This window comes from Tinamus guttatus, unplaced genomic scaffold (genome assembly GCF_059628265.1).
Source record: "Tinamus guttatus ecotype Peru unplaced genomic scaffold, ASM5962826v1 Tinamus_guttatus_pri_ptg000749l, whole genome shotgun sequence".
Lineage (NCBI taxonomy): Eukaryota > Metazoa > Chordata > Aves > Tinamiformes > Tinamidae > Tinamus > Tinamus guttatus.
The window spans coordinates 1962391-1982834 of record NW_028289283.1 but is presented as its reverse complement, the minus strand read 5'-3'; the positions used below and the strand labels follow the sequence as shown (position 1 = coordinate 1982834).

General features: G+C 44.1%; 2 protein-coding genes across 3 annotated transcripts in view; one reads left to right on the top strand and one right to left on the bottom strand.

The window, feature by feature from the left end:
- The window catches only part of TTC38 (tetratricopeptide repeat domain 38), a 22052-nt gene extending 8464 nt beyond the window's left edge, over nt 1-13588 (bottom strand). Inside the window, exons 1-8 of one of the 2 annotated variants that reach the window (XM_088537370.1) lie at nt 13483-13588; nt 9792-9869; nt 9085-9166; nt 8725-8896; nt 7517-7690; nt 6380-6455; nt 4986-5105; nt 2451-2510 (exon numbers count right to left, since the gene is read on the bottom strand). In XM_088537370.1, coding sequence (XP_088393496.1) covers nt 2451-2510; nt 4986-5105; nt 6380-6455; nt 7517-7690; nt 8725-8894 — 600 coding nt within the window. In that variant the 5' untranslated portion in view covers nt 8895-8896; nt 9085-9166; nt 9792-9869; nt 13483-13588. Of the gene's footprint in view, nt 1-2450; nt 2511-4985; nt 5106-6379; nt 6456-7516; nt 7691-8724; nt 8897-9084; nt 9167-9791; nt 9870-12018; nt 12086-13482 lie in introns of those variants that run through there. The other variant, XM_088537369.1, reaches the window with a different exon arrangement.
- On the top strand, nt 12168-20444 carry PKDREJ (polycystin family receptor for egg jelly). Its single transcript, XM_088537377.1, has 2 exons — nt 12168-12228; nt 12574-20444. Exons 1-2 carry the CDS (start codon nt 12168-12170, stop codon nt 20442-20444), a joined length of 7932 nt encoding a protein of 2643 aa, XP_088393503.1.

Genomic DNA, 20444 nt, shown 5'->3' with positions numbered 1-20444 from the left:
TGGTGGAGTTCAGGATTCAACGAGGAGGAGGAAGGGCTGTAAGTAGCCTTGCGACGATGGACTTCAGGAGGGCCAACTTTAGCCTCTTCAGAGACCTCCTCGGTAGAATCCCATGGGCTAGTGCTCTAGAAGGCAGGGGGGCCCAAGAGAGCTGGTTAGTTTTCAAGCGGCACTTTCTCCACGTCCAGCAACAGTGCATCCCTGTGTGTAGGAAGGGAGGCAGAGGGGGCAGGCGACCTGCGTGGATGAGCCGGGAGCTTGTGGCAATGCTCAAGCAGAAGGCAGCGGTATACAGAATGTGGAAAAAAGGACAGGCCCCCTGGGAGAAATGCAGGAACGTAGTCAGGGAGTGCAGAGATGCGACAAGGAAAGCTAAGGCACGTCTGGAAGGCAAGCTGGCAAGGGACGTTAAAAATAACAAAAAAAAATTCTTCAAATACATTAACAGCAAAAGGAAGATCAGGGAAAACGTGGGTCCGCTGGAGGACGGGATGGGCACCTTGGTTACAAATAACACAGAAAAAGCAGAGTTGCTCAATGCCTTCTTTGCTTCGGTGTTTACCAAGGGCAGCCCTTTAGAGCCCCAGGCCCTAGAGGCAAGAGAAGAAGCTGGTGGAGAGGAAGACTTGCCCTGGGTAGAGGAAGACTGGGTCAGAGAGCACCTAAGGAACCTCGATACCCACAAATCCATGGGCCCTGATGGGATGCACCCCAGAGTGCTGCGGGAGCTGGCAGATGCCATAGCTAAGCCGCTCTCCATCATCTTTGAAAGATCCTGGAGAACGGGGGAGGTGCCGGAAGACTGGAAGAAGGCCAATGTCACGCCAGTCTTCAAAAAAGGCAAGAAGGAGGACCCAGGCAACTACAGGCCAGTCAGCCTCACCTCCGTCCCCGGAAAAGTGATGGAACGGCTCATACTGGCTGTTGTCTCCAGGCACATGGAGGACAAGAAGGTGCTCAAGAGTAGTCAGCATGGATTCACCAAGGGAAAATCTTGCCTGACTAACCTGATAGCCTTCTATGATGAAATGACCGGCTGGATAGACGAGGGGAGAGCGGTGGATGTCGTCTATCTCGACTTCACCAAGGCTTTTGACACCGTCCCTCACAACATCCTCCTGGGCAAGCTCCGGAAGTGTGGGATAGATGAGTGGACAGTGAGATGGATTAGGAACTGGCTGGATGGCAGGGCCCAGAGAGTGGTGATCAGCGGTGCAGAGTCTAGTTGGAGGCCTGTGGCTAGTGGGGTCCCCCAGGGGTCAGTCCTTGGTCCAGTCCTGTTCAATTTATTCATCAATGACCTGGATGAAGGCACAGAGTGCTCCCTCAGCAAGTTTGCTGATGATACCAAACTGGGAGGAGTAGCCGATACCCCAGAGGGCTGCGCTACCATCCAGAGGGACCTGGACAGACTGGACAACTGGGCGGTGAAAAACCTCATGCAATTCAACAAGGCCAAGTGCAAGGTCCTGCACCTGGGGAGGAATAACCCCAGACACCAGTACAGGCTGGGGACCGAGCTTGTGGAGAGCAGCTCTGCAGAGAAAGACCTGGGTGTCATGGTGGACGACAAGTTGACCATGAGGCAGCAGTGTGCCCTCGTGGCCAAGAAGGCCAATGGGATCCTGGGCTGCATTAAGAAGAGCATCTCTAGCAGGTCGAGGGAGGTGATCCTGCCCCTCTACTCAGCCCTGGTGAGGCCGCATCTGGAGTACTGTGTCCAGTTCTGGGCTCCACACTACAAGAGGGATGTGGAGCTGCTGGAGAGAGTCCAGCGCAGGGCTACAAGGATGATCAGGGGCCTGGAACATCTGCCCTATGAGGAGAGGCTGAGGGAGCTGGGCCTGTTCAGCCTGGAGAAGAGAAGGCTGAGAGGGGATCTAATCAGTGTATATAAATACCTCAAGGGAGGGAGTGCAGAGGACGGGGATGGTCTCTTTTCAGTGGTGGCCACTGATAGGACTAGAGGAAATGGCCGGAAACTGAAACATCAAAAATTCCATAGGAACTTAAGGAAAAATTTCTTAACAGTGAGGGTGACAGAGCACTGGAACAGGCTGCCCAGAGAGGTTGTGGAGTCTCCTTCTCTGGAGATCTTCAAAACCCGCTTGGATGCAGTCCTGTGCCACGTGCTTTAGGTGTCCCTGCGTATGCAGGGGGGTTGGACTAGATGATCTCTAGAGGTCCCTTCCAACCCTAAGCATTCTATGATTCTATGATTCTATGATTCACTCATCTTCTCTCAACACTAATAAAAATACTCAAACTTTCTCCAAGGTAACCAGAACTTCTCAGAATAACCACAGACTATCCTACAAAAATGGCATTGTGTTATTTTATCAAAATATCCCTTCAAATAGCTAGAAGTCCTCTGCCCTCTACAGCTGCCTTTTAAATAGTGAATTATCTATTCAGATTCCGAAAAACAAATAGATGAAGACATCTCCTACCTTTTCGATAAAATACAGAGCCCAGTGCCAGTAATTATGACAAGCAAGCATATCACTGTTCTGAGAGGAAAAAAAAATAATTATTTACAAGATAATTTCTCTTTAAAATCTATCCAGTCAGTCAGCCTTTTTTTTTCCAGTCAATAAAAGCAAATACTTCATGAGAGAGAAGGGACAAAATTTTACACCAGGTGCCCACGATAACTTCTCCCATGATACATTGGCTTTTTGTGGCTATTTAAAGAGATATCTCAAAAACAATACTTTCCCCACATCGTTTTCCAGAGAGGGACTGCATTTGGATGCATCAGATTATTTCATCCTTTTGGGTCATTTCTTTTTCGGGGGAGAGCGAGAGAAGAGACCTATCTGTAAGGACAGCAAGGTCAGTCTCCACTGAAATATACATCTATAGTCTCTGAAATATAGAGGTGTAGTCTAAAGTTGCCCAGGGAGCTGGTGGAGAAAGATACCACTTGTATGAGGGCCATTCAGTCCAACTCTCCACATACCCATATGAGGGAGGGAGGAATCACTTCTTAAATGCAACTCTCACTGCTGAGTCCAGAAGCTACATTAGACACCAAACACATCAGCAGTTCATCCAGTTCAACATGAAAATAACATAAATACCTTGCGGACTGGCCTAACTCAGCACTGTTCTCTCCAACTGGTTCAACACTCTTCCCTAGCTCACCTCAAGAAAATGTCATTTTGTGAGTGCACAAAGACAAGACAGACAGGAGCATACTTCCATAAGCCATTGGTGAAAATTAAAATATGAGGGAGGTTCTTCCCTCTTCTCTCATTCTTTCCTAGCACTGTAGTTCAAAATTAATCTTCTCCCAAGTAGAAAGCGCAGGTTGGTTTTATTGGTGACCACTGAACAGCCACTTTTGAGAAGCAAAAAGGTTCCCAGTGATTCTCAGAATTTCGCAGCATTCAGAAAATATCAGACAAGTAAGGATTACCACACTGCTTAAGACACAAAGCAAACCTGAGCAACTGCAGTAGTTAAGTGCTTGGTGCACATCTGATGATATCCGGCTTACCACCAAACACTAGTGCCAATGTCATAAAAACAAGATGACGAGGTTCCCTCCTCATGGATAAAACGAGGCCAGTATTTGCTGCTGATTTTGAGTCCTGTATGAGATGAATTAGCCATGGGAAAGGGAGCCAGTGGGGGGTTAAAATAAATACAATAAGGCAGGGTGCGTTAGTTATTTATGTGAAAAGTAGTGAGGGCAAGGACAAGAGAGGAGCGCTCGGTATGAGAACTCACAGCAATAGGGTTGGGGAAAAAAAGAAACATTTATAATAAACAGCTCTTGTACGCAGGTCCCTTTGGCAACATTCTTGGCAAATTCTTTTGATTTTTGCTGAAACACAGTAATGAAATGAATGGCATCTGCTCTTTTTGCAGTGAGCACAAAAAATCAAGGCACCTTGGAAAGTAAACCTCTCCAATATCAATATCATTATCCTGGAAAGGAGAAAAACAAATTAAAAGCAATAGAAGGAATGCTGTGGCAGTGCGGACAGATGATTTGAGTCATTAAAGACAAAGAAGTAACAATTCCAAACCAACGGGCCAAACTCAAGCAACTTCGTTAATGCCCTTGGAGCTCCAGGATTCTTTGCATGTGCTGCCATTTGATCCTCCTGCCTTCGTAAAGGCCAAAATAAAATATACTGCACAGAAGGTACAACAATGTCAGCTGTCATAAATCTTAATTATACTGGGTCAGACTTGAAGATGTGCTACAAAGCTCTGCTTACGGATCTTGCACTTTGCTTGATTTGGATAAAGGGCATATATTGCAAGGATATGCAACTGGTTTAAGAAATGGAGCTCATAAGGCATGCAGGAGTCAGGGACTCATTGTGAAAACAGTTAGTGTCATTTTGAAGGTGCCACCTAAGCTGTCAGACCTGGGATCACTGTTTTACTAAAACTGGGATGCCGCAGGCAAAACTTCTTCCGAGACATGGCAGCTCAGAAACTCAAGTGAGAGTCTGAAACTTAAGTGCCTGCACTGCCAAGCTTGAGACCCGAATACTCTAACTTAGAAAGCAAACACACAGAAAGAAGTCACTGTAGCCTCGTTATCCAGCCCTGCTCTTTGGGTGAGGGGGAACTGCCCTCTGCAGGAGTAGAAACCGCCCTCTGTCAGAACTTATCTGTGCAGTCAGCGAGCCGAAAGGGTAGAGAGTGTGAAAGGACAGGCTTTGGGTGGCTCTGGGTGGCTCTAACTTCTTTAGTATTTAGGTAACTGTAACATTCCTAGAAAGCATGGCGGAAATTCATGCAAAATACATAACCCTCTTAAAATGCCTTTTTTTCTGCCTCTTGCTTCCAAAAGTGTGTGGATGGAAACACCACCTGAAGTCATGGTTTCCTCTCATTTGTAAAATTTGCGTTGCTTGTAACACCTCTGTTGATAGAAAGGAAACAAACAAGAAGACGCAGAATTTGGATATAGGAGAAAAAGAAGACCTCTAAAGTCACAAGGAAATTCTACAAACGTGTACCTGCCAGTTGGTTTCCGTTTCTGCCATAAATGATAATCCCTTCTCCACCTCCGCTTTCATTTCAATTATGTGAGCTATAGTATGAACAGACCAGGCATCTGTCTTATTCACAGCCAAGGCCTAATAGAGAAAAGAAAGGGAAAACATGGTGAAGCTCCTGTTTAGTACTGCTGATGTAGAAACTTGAGGCTATTTCTCAGTTGCGTATATTAAGCATACCACTGTCCTGTTCCAGCTAACCATGGCCTGGAAGACTGATTGAAACAGAAAAGAGAGAAAAAGTTATTGCCCTGACTTCACTTCCTGGCTTCAAATGCACAGAGATGGACAGCTGCAAAACAGTTTTCAAATGCAGGCTTTAATGATGATTATTAAATGCCATTTTGCTTCACAGACATGAAAAAACTACCATAAGCAAAGACACGCATAAGCACGCATAAGCAAAGACATCCTCCTTCTCAACAAAGGGCAAGCAAATAGCTTGGTTCAAAATAATTTGGTTTAAAACAATCCAACCAACAAACAAACGGCAGCAATGTTCGCTGCAGTTCTTCCTGGAAGAACACAGTCGCTTCTGAGCAATGAGCAACTTCTTTTTTCCTCCTCCAACAAATTTGAGGTCTTAAACGTCCGTCATTTTACAGTGTCAGACTATCTTCGTGAAAAGAGAACAGGCAGATGATTTTTGAACCCAGACACATTCTGGACTTACTTGTTCAATAATCAAGGGGCAAGCAATTAGAAAAGGGTCAGGGAAAAACAAAACAAGGCAAAACCCCATGGATGGGGTCCAAGGATGGAGGGTCAAGAGCAGATTGCCTCAAATCAGAGCGGCTGAAGTGCTTCAGCATCCTCTTGAAGATGCTGCTAGTCCTAGCTGTCTAAAACGTCCTACCGAGGAGTTCAGCTGTTTCCATTTGGGCAGTGACTAGGATGATGGAGTTCCAAAAGCCCTTTGTTAAAAGGGATGTAGGCGCCCTCATATCCCCCCCGAAATCAGGGGGTTTCTCATCCACTTGCCAAACTATTTCTCAAGAACTAAGAACGGATGGGCTTAGTCTCTAACATGCAAAAATGCATGTTACCTAGTAAACTGACACCATTTCCTCTCTTAGGTACTCTCTTTTGCCTTGCTGTCTGAAATAATAAAAGTGACTGAAGTTGTGGAAGTGACCGATTTTCTACTCTCAGCTCTAAAAGACTGTCAGTGACCTTCAAGATAACCCAAAGAACAGCATGACAAATATATCAAGGACTTTTAAAGCGCTTCCTTATTCTTATTTAGTTCATTTTGAGTGGAGTGTGTTTTAACCATATTTCTCAAATAAAGATCTCCATGCACACTGTATTTTAACAACTCTAAATCCTTTCAATACCAAGAGCAACCACTTTACCTCACAGGCAAGCTCTTCAGCACGGTCAAAAAAGTTGGTCTCCATCAGTCCAAATGCATAGTAGCCCTTCACATAGCTAAACAAAAGGAAGGAGGAAACAAAAGCACCATTTTATTCATTTAGAATTAGGCTTAAAACAGAAATGAAAGAAAAAAAATAGGAAAAAAATAAATAACAGCCAACAAACCAACCTTCTTGAGCTGGCAGAGTGTCGTGAGGAATTGCGAACACATCATTTCAAGAAAAATAACTTTGGCAATACCAAATTGGAATAGCTAGTTTGAAGTTCTCTTTTCCTACATGTAGTCCAAACCACTTCATCAATTTCCAACTTTAAAACATTTTGTAGAATTTTATCAACAGAAGGAGAAAAGTGTCTCCAAGTGAATCACGGGTCAGTGCATGCAGTGACATCATGCACACCATCAGGTTCTTGCGAGTTGATATTTTGATCTTTGGATAGACCAGAGTTAAAAGGGCTGCACAGAAAAATCTGCTTGTCTCTGAGTCACAGCAAAGTGAAGAATTGGTGGTCAAAAGTTAAACAGTGCTACTTTGAAAGTTAGCTGATGGTTGCAAAGGCCACACAGATGCATGACTGTAGCCTTCTGCACTTTCGAGAGTGCTCACAAGACTACAGGCGAACATTTTTATCGGAAGTGGCTCTTTGTAACTGCTTATTGTCATTGTCGATTCACACAGCACCCTCCCCAAGCAATAAAGGCTCAAGCTAAATGGAAAATGGGGATACTGTAAATCCTTATGCACATAACTCCTGCAGTAAATTTTAAGGAATGTTTAACTTCTGTTGTATTTGCCCATTCCAAGATGGCAAAATATCATTGTATAGGTCCATTGTTCTCAAAGTATCTGTTGCATTTTTTTTAAACACCTGAATTAATGGAAATAATGCTCTGCGTGTGGTACACTGGGCATGATTAATTTCTAGGACTGAAATAAAGAAAGGCTCATATTTGGCCAAATATGTTTCAATTCAGGAATAAAAGTAGCACCTCTTGGTCTACAGGTCGCTGCCAAACACATACTGCTATTTCCATGTAACTCAAAAAAAAAAAAAACACATAGCACATGTATATAGCATATATAAGGCAATCTTGAAAAGAACACATGACCTACCTGCTGAGAGGAACATCAGGTGTCCAGAAAGGATACACCCGGGCAACAGAATCTCGCATCTGTATTTGATATCCAAGGTAGAAATAAGTATCCTGGGAAAATTTGAGGGCTAGCAGGTCCGTGGGGTGGCTCTGCAGAATCTCTTCCCATAGGTCACAAGCTTTTGGAAGATGGCTAGAAACAGGGAACAATGTGAACACTGAAAGACACGCATACCTACCACTAGTGTCACTAAACACCTCAGGCTACTTGGATAAATACAAAACACAATTTCAGAAGACTTTGTCTTGAAGGAATTCCCTAGTTTCTTTAAGGTTTGTCATGACATGGACTTCACAAAGTCCCTTGAAGGAAACCATGTAAACAAAATCCTTTTCTTACATGCCACACACAGACATAAGTCATAAACCGAAGGGTCTTCCTTCATGGGTCAACTTTAGGGTTATATCGTAGAGACCTGCCATGCTTCATCTAATTGCACAGGCATGAAAACAGCAACTCTCTTCACCCTCCAGGTGCAGTCAAGCCAACAGGAACAAGGCCTCCATCATGTCCCTCATATCTTACCTTAGTTCATAAATCTGTGCTCACCTGTTTACTTGACAAACAATGAAAGTGAAATGTGTGCCTTAGTGTCCACAGAGTACCTACCTCTATGTTAGTGAACAAGACAGTGATGCCTACTGTGCTTCTGACACTCTGCTAGCTCCCCATTTTACACAGGAAACCAAACTTTTGCCACAGGGTGACAACAGAGTGAAACAGAGTCTATGACTCTGCATCTGTGGTGTCTTGTCTGTGTGGTATTATACTGGTTTCTTAATTGTAAACAACTTATTCCATTCATGGACATATGACAAATTTTAAAAAAAGGAATGTCTGATCCCATGACGTGGCAGCAACACACCATTTGCTTGCCCGGGGATGCTGCTGGCACCAGCCATGGTACATACAGTTGACAGGAAGTCAAGAGCAACTGTCTAGAGGTCATCTTGACCCTTTGCTACGTCCCAATAATCTCAGGCCGTACCACGACCGCCCAGCACTGCCACCCGTGCTTCCTACAATCTCCACACTTTCCAACAGCACGAAAGGTGCCAGCACAACAGCACATGCCATACATGCCGACTTTGTACGCAGCGACAGCAAAAAGATTCACACTAATCAAACCAACTCCCGTCCCTTTCCCCAGATGGCCAGTCACTCACCCCTTGGCAAACATATCCAGTGCAGATACATGGAGCTTCTCCCGCTCAGTCAGTGCCTGTGATTTTGCCAGTGTCATCATTGTTCTCATTGCACTGTCCAGCTCTTTGTTGAGCCGCACTGAACTTCCAGTGCCAATCAGCTCCAATCCATTAGCGATGACATGTCCCATTGCTACAGAAACCAGCATATTAGACGTTGCAATGTAGAGAATTTATCTCTACATAAGTTCCTGAAAGGGGGTTTTGTCTGCTTGTTCGTTTGTTTGTTTAAAAAAGGAACTGCCTTATAGGTGAAAGTAATTCGAGGCTTTAAGACATTATCCAGTAGAATCCAGCTGAAGAAGTAAAGGTTACACTTACTAAAACTTGGATCTGCTGCTTTTAACTTGGAGAGACAGCCCTCAATACCTCCTAGAGTCTCATTATTGGTCCAGGTTGCATACTGTAACAGAGAAAGACAATTGCTAGAAAGCAGATGATGCTTGATGGCACAAGCAAGTCAAACTCAAAAGTAAGCAAGCCAAAAGATGAAAAGAGAAACTTTATTTTCAGGTAAGAGTTAGCTTAGTAGGATGATGGAGATGCTGGCTTCTTTAAGGCATGCCAGCAAGTGGAAGAACTAACAATCTAGGGGTTTATGTAGTTTAGGTCTGGTGGTAGATTTTCCAGTGTTGAGTACAAACAGCTGACTGGCTGGAGGTTTGTCCTGCAGCTGGAGTATTCAGCATAGCTCTCTGAAAGAAGATTATTTATTTATTGCTCTCTACTAATGGCAGGCATTAGCAGCCTTGCACAAGCCTTGCATGAAGGTCACATCTGGGAGTCCACAAGCTTCTGGTTACATTTTGATGAAATTGCTTAAAAGACTCACATATTGCTGGGAAGAACAAGGGACACCTGTGCACGCATGCATGCACAGGCCTTGCTGAAGCCTTCTTTCCTGAAGAACCTCCAGTAAAAATAGCTTGTTTCTAATCTTTTGGTTGATAAGAAATTTAAAGAATGTATGCAGCTGTTCATACACAACGCTCTTCAATTCACAATCTCTCATTTTTTTTCTGTCCTACCTGGGTCAAGGCAGCATCAAATAGTTTACAGGCTTCGTTGCTAGTGGTGGAAAGGATAAGTCCAGCATCCTGCCAGGCCTGTGCAAAAAATACAAAATGTCTCATTTCACACATTGATTACCCAGATTAAGCCAACAAAACTTAAAAAGTGATCATACCTTTAGGTGTGCTTCAACTATGGTTAAAAAAAGGAGAAAGAAAAAGCTGGGAGGAAAATGTGAAGAGCCATCTAAAACCCTTATGGAGTAACAATCATACAGGAGAATCAATTAAATAGAGTTAGCAGTGGTGGAAGAGGAGACACACTTCAGAAGGTAGAAGATTTCCCCATGTTATGAACCTTGCAAGCCCAGAACCATCCTGAATGCAATCCAACGCAATGTTGGGCTAGTCACCTCTTCGCAAGTAGTGACACAGCAAAAGAAAAGCGTGCCTTGCTTCTGATGAAATCAAGACCACAGGTAGCACACAGGCCCCATAATCTGACAGATAAACCCCCTAAGCGCCTGCATTTAAGCCAGCTACTAACTGCTCCACGGACCTGTGCACAGTCCTTATGTAAAGGAAGAACATGCACATCCCATCAAGCTAAAATGCAATATAGCATTAGGCTGACCCACCTTCTTAAGAAGTTACAAAACACTGGCTGAGATGTCACACGCTCTGCTGTTCTCAAAGTGCTCCAAGATTAAAAGCAGAGATTTGACGATGTGGGTGCAACATGGACAATGTGGCGGCTGCTAGATGGACTCTTTACCCAACAGTGCAATTAGCTGTGACAAAGGAGTTCCAGGAAGCCTTTAAGAGTGCTCTCCGCAGTATCTCAGGAAACAATGGAAAAATCCAAAGACTATTCCCTAATGTTTAACTTACTCATAGGACTGCCTAAGCCATTTCAGCACTAAAAGCCTGCACATTTTCTTACACAGGTGGCAGCACATACAGAAGGACTCTCCTTTCACAATGGCCAGTGCTTCCCTTCAAAACTTGCTAACTAATACACTTCTAACCCAGTTGCTGTGTATGCCAGCTCGTCACTCACCATACAGTGGGCCCACACTGAGCCCATCACTGCCTTTACACTGCAGGTATCTCAAGCATTGACAAGCTGTATTTCTTGAGACGCCTGCAGAGGAGAGACACTGCCCAGACACTTTATCCAGCTGCTGGCCAAGGCCAAAGCCTGGAGCTTTTGCCCTGCTTTAAGACAAGAGTTTAGTAACAGGGTCTGCTGATTATTAACTCAGAGCCGTGTCCCTTGTGGAGCCCCTGCTGGCTCTCAGGACCCTCTGCTTCTTCCAGGTTGCTCTTTGCACACCTGCTACCACTCAAGGGTGTTTTCCAGAGCTCAGGAGCTCCACCACCTCTGATACTCCCCAAAGGTCTCCAGAACTTCTTTAAACCTGCCAATCTATCTTTTTCTTACCTTGTATAACAGGCCTTGTACATCAGCAGGTGTCATGCTGGCACGTTCCTAGTATATCCTGAGAAAGGCCATCATTAGTAGAACTTTTTCCAACAAATTGATTTCTCTAGGTTGTTTGCTAGATTTGTTTGCCAGCACTTTTTTTTTTTTTTTACGTCTGTTTAACTGGTAACATGACAGCAAACTTTGAGTCACTGCAGAGGAGGCTCCTGCAGCAAGCCGCAGCTCTTGCCAACTAACTCAGACTCACACGGACCCTCTTGGGCAGTGTTAAATTTGGAAAATACCACGGTTTGAGCTAGCCACAGCTTGGAGGGAAGAAGTGGCAAGAAGAAGATACGTGTACATGTACCCAAGCACATAAAGAGCAGAGTGGGAAGGGGAGAAGATGCTGCAGCAGGCACCATGGCTGCAAAGTGAGCGCTGACAAGGAGCAGAGCACCAGAGCCCAGGAGCCTCTGCGGAGCAAGCAGCGAGCGCAGGCAGAGCTGGACCCAGAGCAGGAGGCAGCGCAGAGCTCGCCCCAAAGGCACCCGGCCTGGGAGAGGCCGGTGAGGGGCTGGCAGGGGCCACCCGCGTGAGGGCCGCTCGCAGCCGCCACACAACACGGGCCGCCCTCGCGCCAGCGCCCGTTCTGCGGAGGGCAGCGGGCAGGGGCTCCTCGGCACTCGCAGCACATGGCCACAGCAGCCTCGGCTCGCATCGGCCTCCCTGTGAGGACCCGCTTAGCGGGAGGAGGACAGGCAGGGAGGAAAAATAAACTTACTGGGACGCCCACACCCGCCCCACAGCGGCCCTCACCTTGCAATCCCGCAGCGGCGCCATTACCCTGCTTTCCCAGCTCCGTCGACCCACGAGTGGGCCGGACGCCTCCCGACCGCGGAGGAGGAGCCACCGCTGGGGCCGCCTCCTGCCTCCCTCCTGTCAGGCGCCGCTGGCCCGCACCCCCGATGGCTGTGGCCCTTTTCCTTTGCGCTGCCCAATTCCCGCCTCGGTTGCAGCGTTTGGGATGTGGGCAGAGCTGCAGCTTTGGGCAAGCAGGTTTCAGGGGGAGGTTTGTTCCAGAGCGGGGGGCAATAGAAGGAGCCGGGCGGCCCCCCCCCACGCCTCAGAGGGGATGGGAAGCCCCATTGTTGGGTGTCGTCGCCAGGGGCCACCTGGTTCCTTGATGCCCTCGGGACCCAAGGTGCCCAGCGCAGGGCAAGCGGCCCTGAGGGCACCTCTGGAGCCCAGCGCGCCTGCTTCGTGCAGCAGCAGCACCAATGGCTCTCGGGCCACGGCTCTCCCTCGGCCAAGCGGTGGCGGCGCCAGTGCTGGCCCTTCTGCTCCTCTGGCTTCCTGGCGGCTGCCCTCCAGCCTTGGCAGATGCTTCTCCCCTTCTGCAGCCACCACCCCTGCTGGTCACTTGCTTGGGCCCTCATGGACACGTCTCACAACGACAGAACAAGGAGCACTGGATCACCTGCTTATGGAGTAAAACTATGAATCTGCGTTACCAGCCAGCCCCCAGAGCAAAGCTGCAGCCACAGCCCCCACCACATTGTTCATGGTACCTGAACTCATCCTGGGTGAAGAATACATCTCATTGGTCAGGGGAACTTGTGCTGCAGACAGCCCTCCTGCCTGGAAGCAGGCCACCAGCCACAGCTTCCAGCTTCATTACAATGCACTGCTTATCAGCTTCATGCGCTGCTCCTGCATGCCTTCATCACAACTTAAGCATTGAGTTGTCCAGGCAGGACATGCGGCTGTTTGTACTTTGGCCACACGTTCACCTGATCCACCCAGGGGAGCCGGTAGAGCTGGGCTGGTGTGCACGCCTCAAGAGCGCAAAGTGGCAATACCGTTTTAGCAGCCACGGAAGCAACCCATCTGCCCTTCTCGTTCCCAGCAATGAGTATGAAGAGACACTACCACTCTATGCTTACCCAGGAGCTGAGGTGCAACAGGTCTGTGCAACATATTACAACTACCGTTTGACTGTACGCTACAGGCACCATGGGCTCCATTTAGCTTCAGTCAGCATTGAGCAGATGCCGCACATTAGCCTCAAGCTCTCTCTCAACATCGAGCCTAACTTGCAGCATGTTCTCAGTATCAGTTCCAAGCTCCTCAGCATTCCTCACCAGCCCCTTAGCCTCTCCTGGAGTCTTCAGCCTCTTGCACTTAGGACAGTGGCCTACAGGCTGCTGGACACACAGGGTATAGGAGGTTGGTTCAGTTCCTACAATTCTTTTACTTTCCAGAGCAACTTCTGTGCTGTACCTGCGCTTCCACAGCTTGGTGAGATGCTGGTGGCGAGCCTCTACTTTCATGTTGATGGAAAGAATTTCAAAAACTTGACAGGAGAATTACATCTAGTCAATGGGACACTGGGCATAACTGCAACTGGAGAAACTCCAACCTATGTCAACCTTCACCCCGGCAAAACCAGGAGAGGCACTTACATTTTCAGATATAGCCATGGAACTCTTTATACAACTGAAGAAAACATCAGTTCTACAGATGGCTCTAACACACGCTACCTTTTCTACCAGCACCAGGAGCTTTCCTACTTATTCTCCATTGAGTTTGTGAAATTTCATTGGTATAAATTCAATATTTACCTTTATATCAATCAAAATAGATCTTTGGTAGACAGAGATATTGAAGTCCACATTTTCAACAGCAGTCCTTCATTTCTGGAGAACTTTATTTATTTAGTGTGGTTTATTCCTGTACAGCATCCCATGCTACAATGTGAGTGGACCTTCAATCTGCAGTTATTTGGAACAAAAAGAGCCCATCTTATTCAGAATAACAGTTATATATACAACGATCATGTAAGTAATGCCGCACGGTTTGTCCGTCGCTCTGTTTTGCCTTTTGATCCAGAAAAGTATGCAGGGTTTGTGGCAAAAGTGAACTGCACGAGGAATGGACTGACACCTGCTCTTTTACGAGTAAGAGTGAGTAATTATGCCTCAAAAACCATAGGTCCATTGGTGGCTTGTCAGGAAAAGCACTGTAGATTAGAAAAGGTTTGGATTCAGAGACCTAGTGTTCATATTTCTCTCTTACGTCATAAAAAGGGGGCAAGTTTTTACCTGTTCACCAGAGTGCTGGTAGGCTGCAAAGACAGTTTAATGATTAGGCCTTTGTGGCGAATTTATCCTGTTGAGGATACAGAAGCTATCCCAGACTGGTCAAGACCTATAGACTCATCTATGATGCAGGGGGTAGATACCATACGCATATCTGTTCCAGGTTCTGCTTTAGATTATGGGCTCTATCTTTTTCATTTCTCTATCAATATAAGGGCATATTGGAATAAAATAGATCTCAATGGCTCAGATAGCATTTATATTCAGATTGACAGAACTGATCTAATTGCAAATATTGCAGGAGGCACTTTCCGGACAGTGGGTTTTTCTGACAGGTGGACTCTAGATGGCTCCTCATCCTCTGACCCTGATTCAGTAGAAGGACTAAAGGGAATCAGTTTTACTTGGTACTGCACTAGAAAGCTATCAGACTATGCAAACATGAAATTGAGTGCAGGAAAGAAGTGTCATCCAGCTCAGAGAAATTTGAAATGGTTAACATCTTCAGGTCCAGTTCAGACAGTGGCACCAGAAACCATCCACGGAAACACTATAAATTACTTTCGTCTAGTGATACAGAAAGATACAAGACAGAGTTATGCTGACCAAACTGTTCATGTGAAGTCTGGATCCCCACCTGTTCTGAGTGTGGTTTGCCTTGAAAACTGTGGTAAAACTGTAATCCCAACAGAAAGACTTACGTTATCTGGAAAATGCCTAAACTGTGGAAGAGGCAGCCAAACAGTCTATCACTGGTCCCTTTTTCCTGCAGAAAAAAATTCCACAGAAATTAGATTTGACTGGTTGTCCAGAACCTCAACAGGGAGATCTGGGCCTTACCTTTCTATACATGCTCTGAGTTTTCTGAATACTGTGTATCAATCCTATGTTCTGCTCTTAACAGTAACTACTTGGGACGGTAGGTCATCAATCTACAGATACTCATTTAAATTAAATTCTCCTCCAAGTACCGGGAAGTGTACCATCACGCCACACCGGGGTACTGCATTTGTGACAAAATTTGTGGTTCGATGCACTGGATTTTCTGATATCAATTTACCTTTGATCTATAAAGTAATAGTGGCTTCTGAGGTACCAAAAACTACCAAAATAAGTTCTTTAGAGGAAAATACATTTGGTACAATTCTGTATTATGGTTATTTGCCTGAAACTCCTCCTTCTTTTCTCCCAGTTGGAGTACCCTCTCAGAAGTATACTTTGGGAATCTATGTTCAAGTCTATAATTCTCTTGGGGCATTTAAACAAGTGAGTTTATACGTAAAAGTGCAGAACCCAGTTGAAAGTCGACCAGTAGCTCTTGTGTTTCATGAGCTACTTACCTCAGTAAGTGGTTTGAGTGCACCAATGACATCTTATCTCCAAACTGGAGACTATTTTAATGCTGGCTATTTGACTTATATTGCAGCCTCAGTTTTGAACTATATTAAAGCTGCACCAACTCTCCAAATATCTAAGGTTCAATTTCGAGAAAACCTTATTAAAGCAGCCATGAATATCTCAATGAATAGCATAATAGAGATGAATCAAGTAGTTGCTTCTATTTTTCAAGTCACAGAGGAAACTGATGAAATAAATATTAAATTGCAAGAGCTTGCCATTCAAAAACTGATAGAAGTAACTGAAGTGCTGAAAATACTAAGGAATGAGAGCCATTGGTCTGAACAAACAGAAATTCAAACCAGTGGAATACTAAGGTGCTTATCCAACATCCTGAGAGCTTCTCTTTTACATCAGAAGAATGTCAATGTTGATGGAATTAAACAAGTTTTCTTTATCATGGAAAATTTAACCGACATAGTTTTGGAGGGCAAAGTCCCTGGAGAAATAGAAACTGTAATGGAAACAAAAAAATGGAATATCACTCTGAACAAAAAGGAATATTGGAATGCTACAGATGCTTTCCCTACCATAAGAAAATGCCAGAACTGCTTTTATCCAAAGCTGAAAAAAGAGAATTATTCTGAACTGGCCAGTGATGCTGTGATTTCCACTTCTCTTTATGAATTTGATGAGAACCCTTTCCCTTGGTTAGGTTTTACATCAGAAATTGCAACAACGGTATTGGGGTTCAAAATGACAGAGGCCAAGGCTAATGGGGAGCTAGGAGGGATCATGCCAGAAGGGGCAGATATTATTATTGCTAGGAAAGATACAAAATCTTCGACTTTTCGGTTAGCAATAGGGCCTGATAAAACTCAGCGTTACACAACTGGAGGATTTAGAGTTGAAGTGGAGAGAAATACAAGGGAGGTGTATATCCAGATTGTTACAAAACTCAAAGTAACTTTCAAGGTGTTAGTATTTGCAAGTGCTAATGTCACTCATGCCTCTCCTATAGCCTCATTTTCTGCATTTCACAACAAGCCAACTGTTGCAAGCAAAACTAAGACCTCTCATACTGACTGTAACGTTAAGGCTTCTTACATTATCTGTCTCCCAAAGTCACTGTTGAGAGCTGCAGCCCAAGAAAGTGGTACTGATAATACTGGTAAATATAATATCTCTATCATCTTGCTGTCACGCTATGTCGTAAGGTATCAAAACACAAGACTGGTGAGCATATCCATTTTTAGTGATCAGTGCTTATTTCTGGATGGTGTTGGCAGTCACTGGAAAGAAAGCACCTGCCGGCTTGGCTCATATACCAGTTGGCAAAGGGTGCATTGCATCTGCAATATGAAGTGGAGACACAAAAGACTTGTAAAACACGCGGTGTCAAACATATCCACTTTCAACATCAGGTTCCTGGCAGCCAAGGTAATAGTTACTCCCAACACTGTGGATCTGGAAAAATCTTTGATAGCAGACATACCTCAAAATCCTGTGACCCTTTTAACGGTTGTGGTAATTTTTCTAGCCTACCTTGTTTTGGCCCTTTGGGCCATGAAAAAAGACAAGGCTGACAGGGTCACCAAGGACAAGATTATCGTTCTGCCAGACAATGACCCTTTTGATAAAGTGTGCTTTGTGGTCACGTTATACACAGGCAGTCGCTTGGGAGCTGGAACCAGTGCAGATGTTTTTCTTCAACTCGTTGGCCAGGATGGCACAAGTGATGTCCATTGCTTACAACATCCACATTTTCCATCTTTCCATCAGGGAAGCACAGATACGTTTTTGTTAACTACAAAGAAAGACTTAGGAGATATTTCTGCTTTGAGGGTCTGGCACAATAACCAAGGGCCTTCTCCAAGCTGGTTCTTAAGCAGAGCAAAAGTTGAAAATCTGTACACTAGGAAGACCTGGTTATTTATTTGCCGCAAGTGGCTTGCTCTCCACAAGGATGACCACTTAATCGAAAGGACATTCTTTGTCATGAATGCAAAAGCACGTCTCTCCAGAATTGACTATTTTTTGATTAATCTTGCTGAAAACCTAATAGATGGTCACCTATGGTTCTCAATTTTTACTCATACCATCTCTGGCACATTCGGTAGGCTCCAAAGGTTATCATGCTGTTTAGCTATATTACTATTAAACCTGCTTGTTAACATTATGTTCTTCAATGCTGACAAAAGTGAAGAATCCCCATTACACTTGAGATATTTGAGATCAATAGCAGTAGGAGTTGAAAGTGCTTTGATTACCATACCTCTACAAATGCTTATAATTGCCTTATTTCGGTATTCCCCGAAGGAACCTTCTTCCTGGGCTGTAACTCAGAACCACCCAAAGAAAATTCCATCCATCACCTCTCAAAATCTTGAGAACTGGAAGGAACACTTATTAAAACGGTGCCTTTCAGAAACTTCAGCACAGCCCAGGAATGCCAGTCTCTCAGAGAACTTGCCTGGTGCTAGCAATTCACTGTGTCCCCAGAATTACAGACAGAGAAAAAACAAAGAAACTCCTCAAACATGGAGTAACTGCACAATTTCTGAACGGGATGCAAATGTAATTGTAGCAGAGGAGGAGACAGGAACAAAGGCTAAGGCTAGGCAAAAAAGACAAGCATCAAATTCCAATTTTAATAATAATACTGCATTAGAAGGGGACAACTTTCAGATTGAGAAGAAAACACTAAGCAATACCTCCACAACCTTTCGCAAGAGATCACACACAGTTTTGTGCTGGTGGTGTGCCTATTTCTCCTGGGCATTAATTATAGCTGTAACAGGACTATCATCATTTTTCATTGTATTATATGGCTTGTCTTATGGGTATCAGACCTCATTAGAGTGGCTTTTAGCGTCTGCAATCTCCTTTTTTGAGGATGTGTTCCTTCTCCAAACCGTAAAAATCATATTTTTGTCAGCTCTGAGTACAATCCTTCCAAAATACTGTGAAAGTATTACATGGTTAACTCAGGAAAATTATTCAGAAATTAAGTTGGATAAAGCAATGGAGACTGCAGATGAGATGAGAGAAATGCACTGTAAACTTGTTAAAATCAGAGGCAGCAAGCAGTATAAACCTTTAGAAGCTGAAGAGATTGCAATAATTTTGAAAAAGGCAAAAACTAAAAAGAAAGCTCTTGTTTTTCTAAAGGATATCATCTGTCACCTTGTATTTTTAACACTTATATTAAATCTTGCCTATTCCACTGAGAACACCAATAGTTTTTACTACAATCAATTTATTCATGATCAGTTCTCTGACAGACTTTCTGGTGTAGATAAGTTAGAACATATTTTCACGTGGGTGAATGGTGTCTTCTTGCCTTTGCTCCATAATGACATTCAGCCAACCTTTCTTTCTGACAGCTGCTCCAAAACCATTGGTTTGCCTCGGATGAGGCAAGTACGGGCTAAAGATACAGAGAAAAAATGTTTCCGTCCAGGCAGTTTTGTAAATAAATATGTGATCAGTAAAAGCCACTGTCTTCACAACTATGGCAGTGACACCCAAGAGAAAGGTGACTATGCTGGCACTTGGGTAAGGACTGCCAAGGAATATGTTTCCAAGGATGCCAGCAGTTATACTGGATTTACTTACCAGCCAAACAAGACTCCATGGGTGTATTACACCTTTGGAGATTTGCATATTTATGGACCAGCAGGATATCCCTTTTACTTTTTCCCTGCAGAAGGCAGGCGAAATTCAACAACAAGGCTGGATATTTTAAAAAAGAGTAATTGGCTCGATGAAAAGACATGGGCTGTGATCATTGAACTAACGACATTTAATCCAGATGTAGATCTATTTTGCTGCATCTCAGTCATATTTGAAGTTTCTTATTTTGGGACAGTAAATTCTAGCTTGTCTGTACATTCTTTTGCTCTCCCTATTTTTCATCAGCAAACTACAGCTCAAATGGTTGTGTTTGTAATTGTCCTTGTCTTTCTATTCATTTACATTGCAGATGAACTTCATATCATACGCCAAGAAAAGAAAGATTATATTAATAATATATCCAATCTAATCAACTTAGGTTTAAAATCGACATTATTGCTTTTTGTTGTTTTAAAGGTCATAAAGTTTAAGATGGGAGCAGATATTGTGAAATTTTACTTACTTCATCCAAATGACTTTATTCATTTTCATGCAGTTTCTCATTTAGATGAGATTTTAAGGATTACTATGGGATTTTTAGCATTCCTTACAGTTTTGAAAACGCTAAGGTATTCACGATTCTTTTTTGATGTGCGCCTAGCACAAAGATCGATCTTGGCAGCTCTTCCTGGAATCTCCTCCATGGCCTTTGTGGTTGTTGTGTATTTCTTTGTGTTTATGTCTTTTGGCTACCTTGTATTTGGACAGCATGAATGGAATTACAATAATATGATTCACTCAGCTCAGACTGTTTTCTCTTACTGTGTCTCAGCTTTCAGAGACACTGAATTTTCATCCAACAGGTTGCTGGGTGGTCTTTTCTTAGCCTCTTTCATGTTGGTGATGATTTGTGTCTTGATCAATTTATTCCAAGCTGTTATTATATCAGCTTATGAAGAGATGAAACAACCTGTATATGAAGAACCATGCGATGAAGCAGAAGCAGTTACTTTTCTGATAAAAAAGCTCAGAAATTTATGGTACCTTTTGATTCATAAAACACCCAAAACTGGTGACCCAGATCTTCTTCACAGTATACTCTATGGGCAACCACAGAGGAGACATCACCGACATTTGGGGATCAAGAACAGAAAAATAAATGGGAAAAAAATGGTTTATCTTGTAATATGA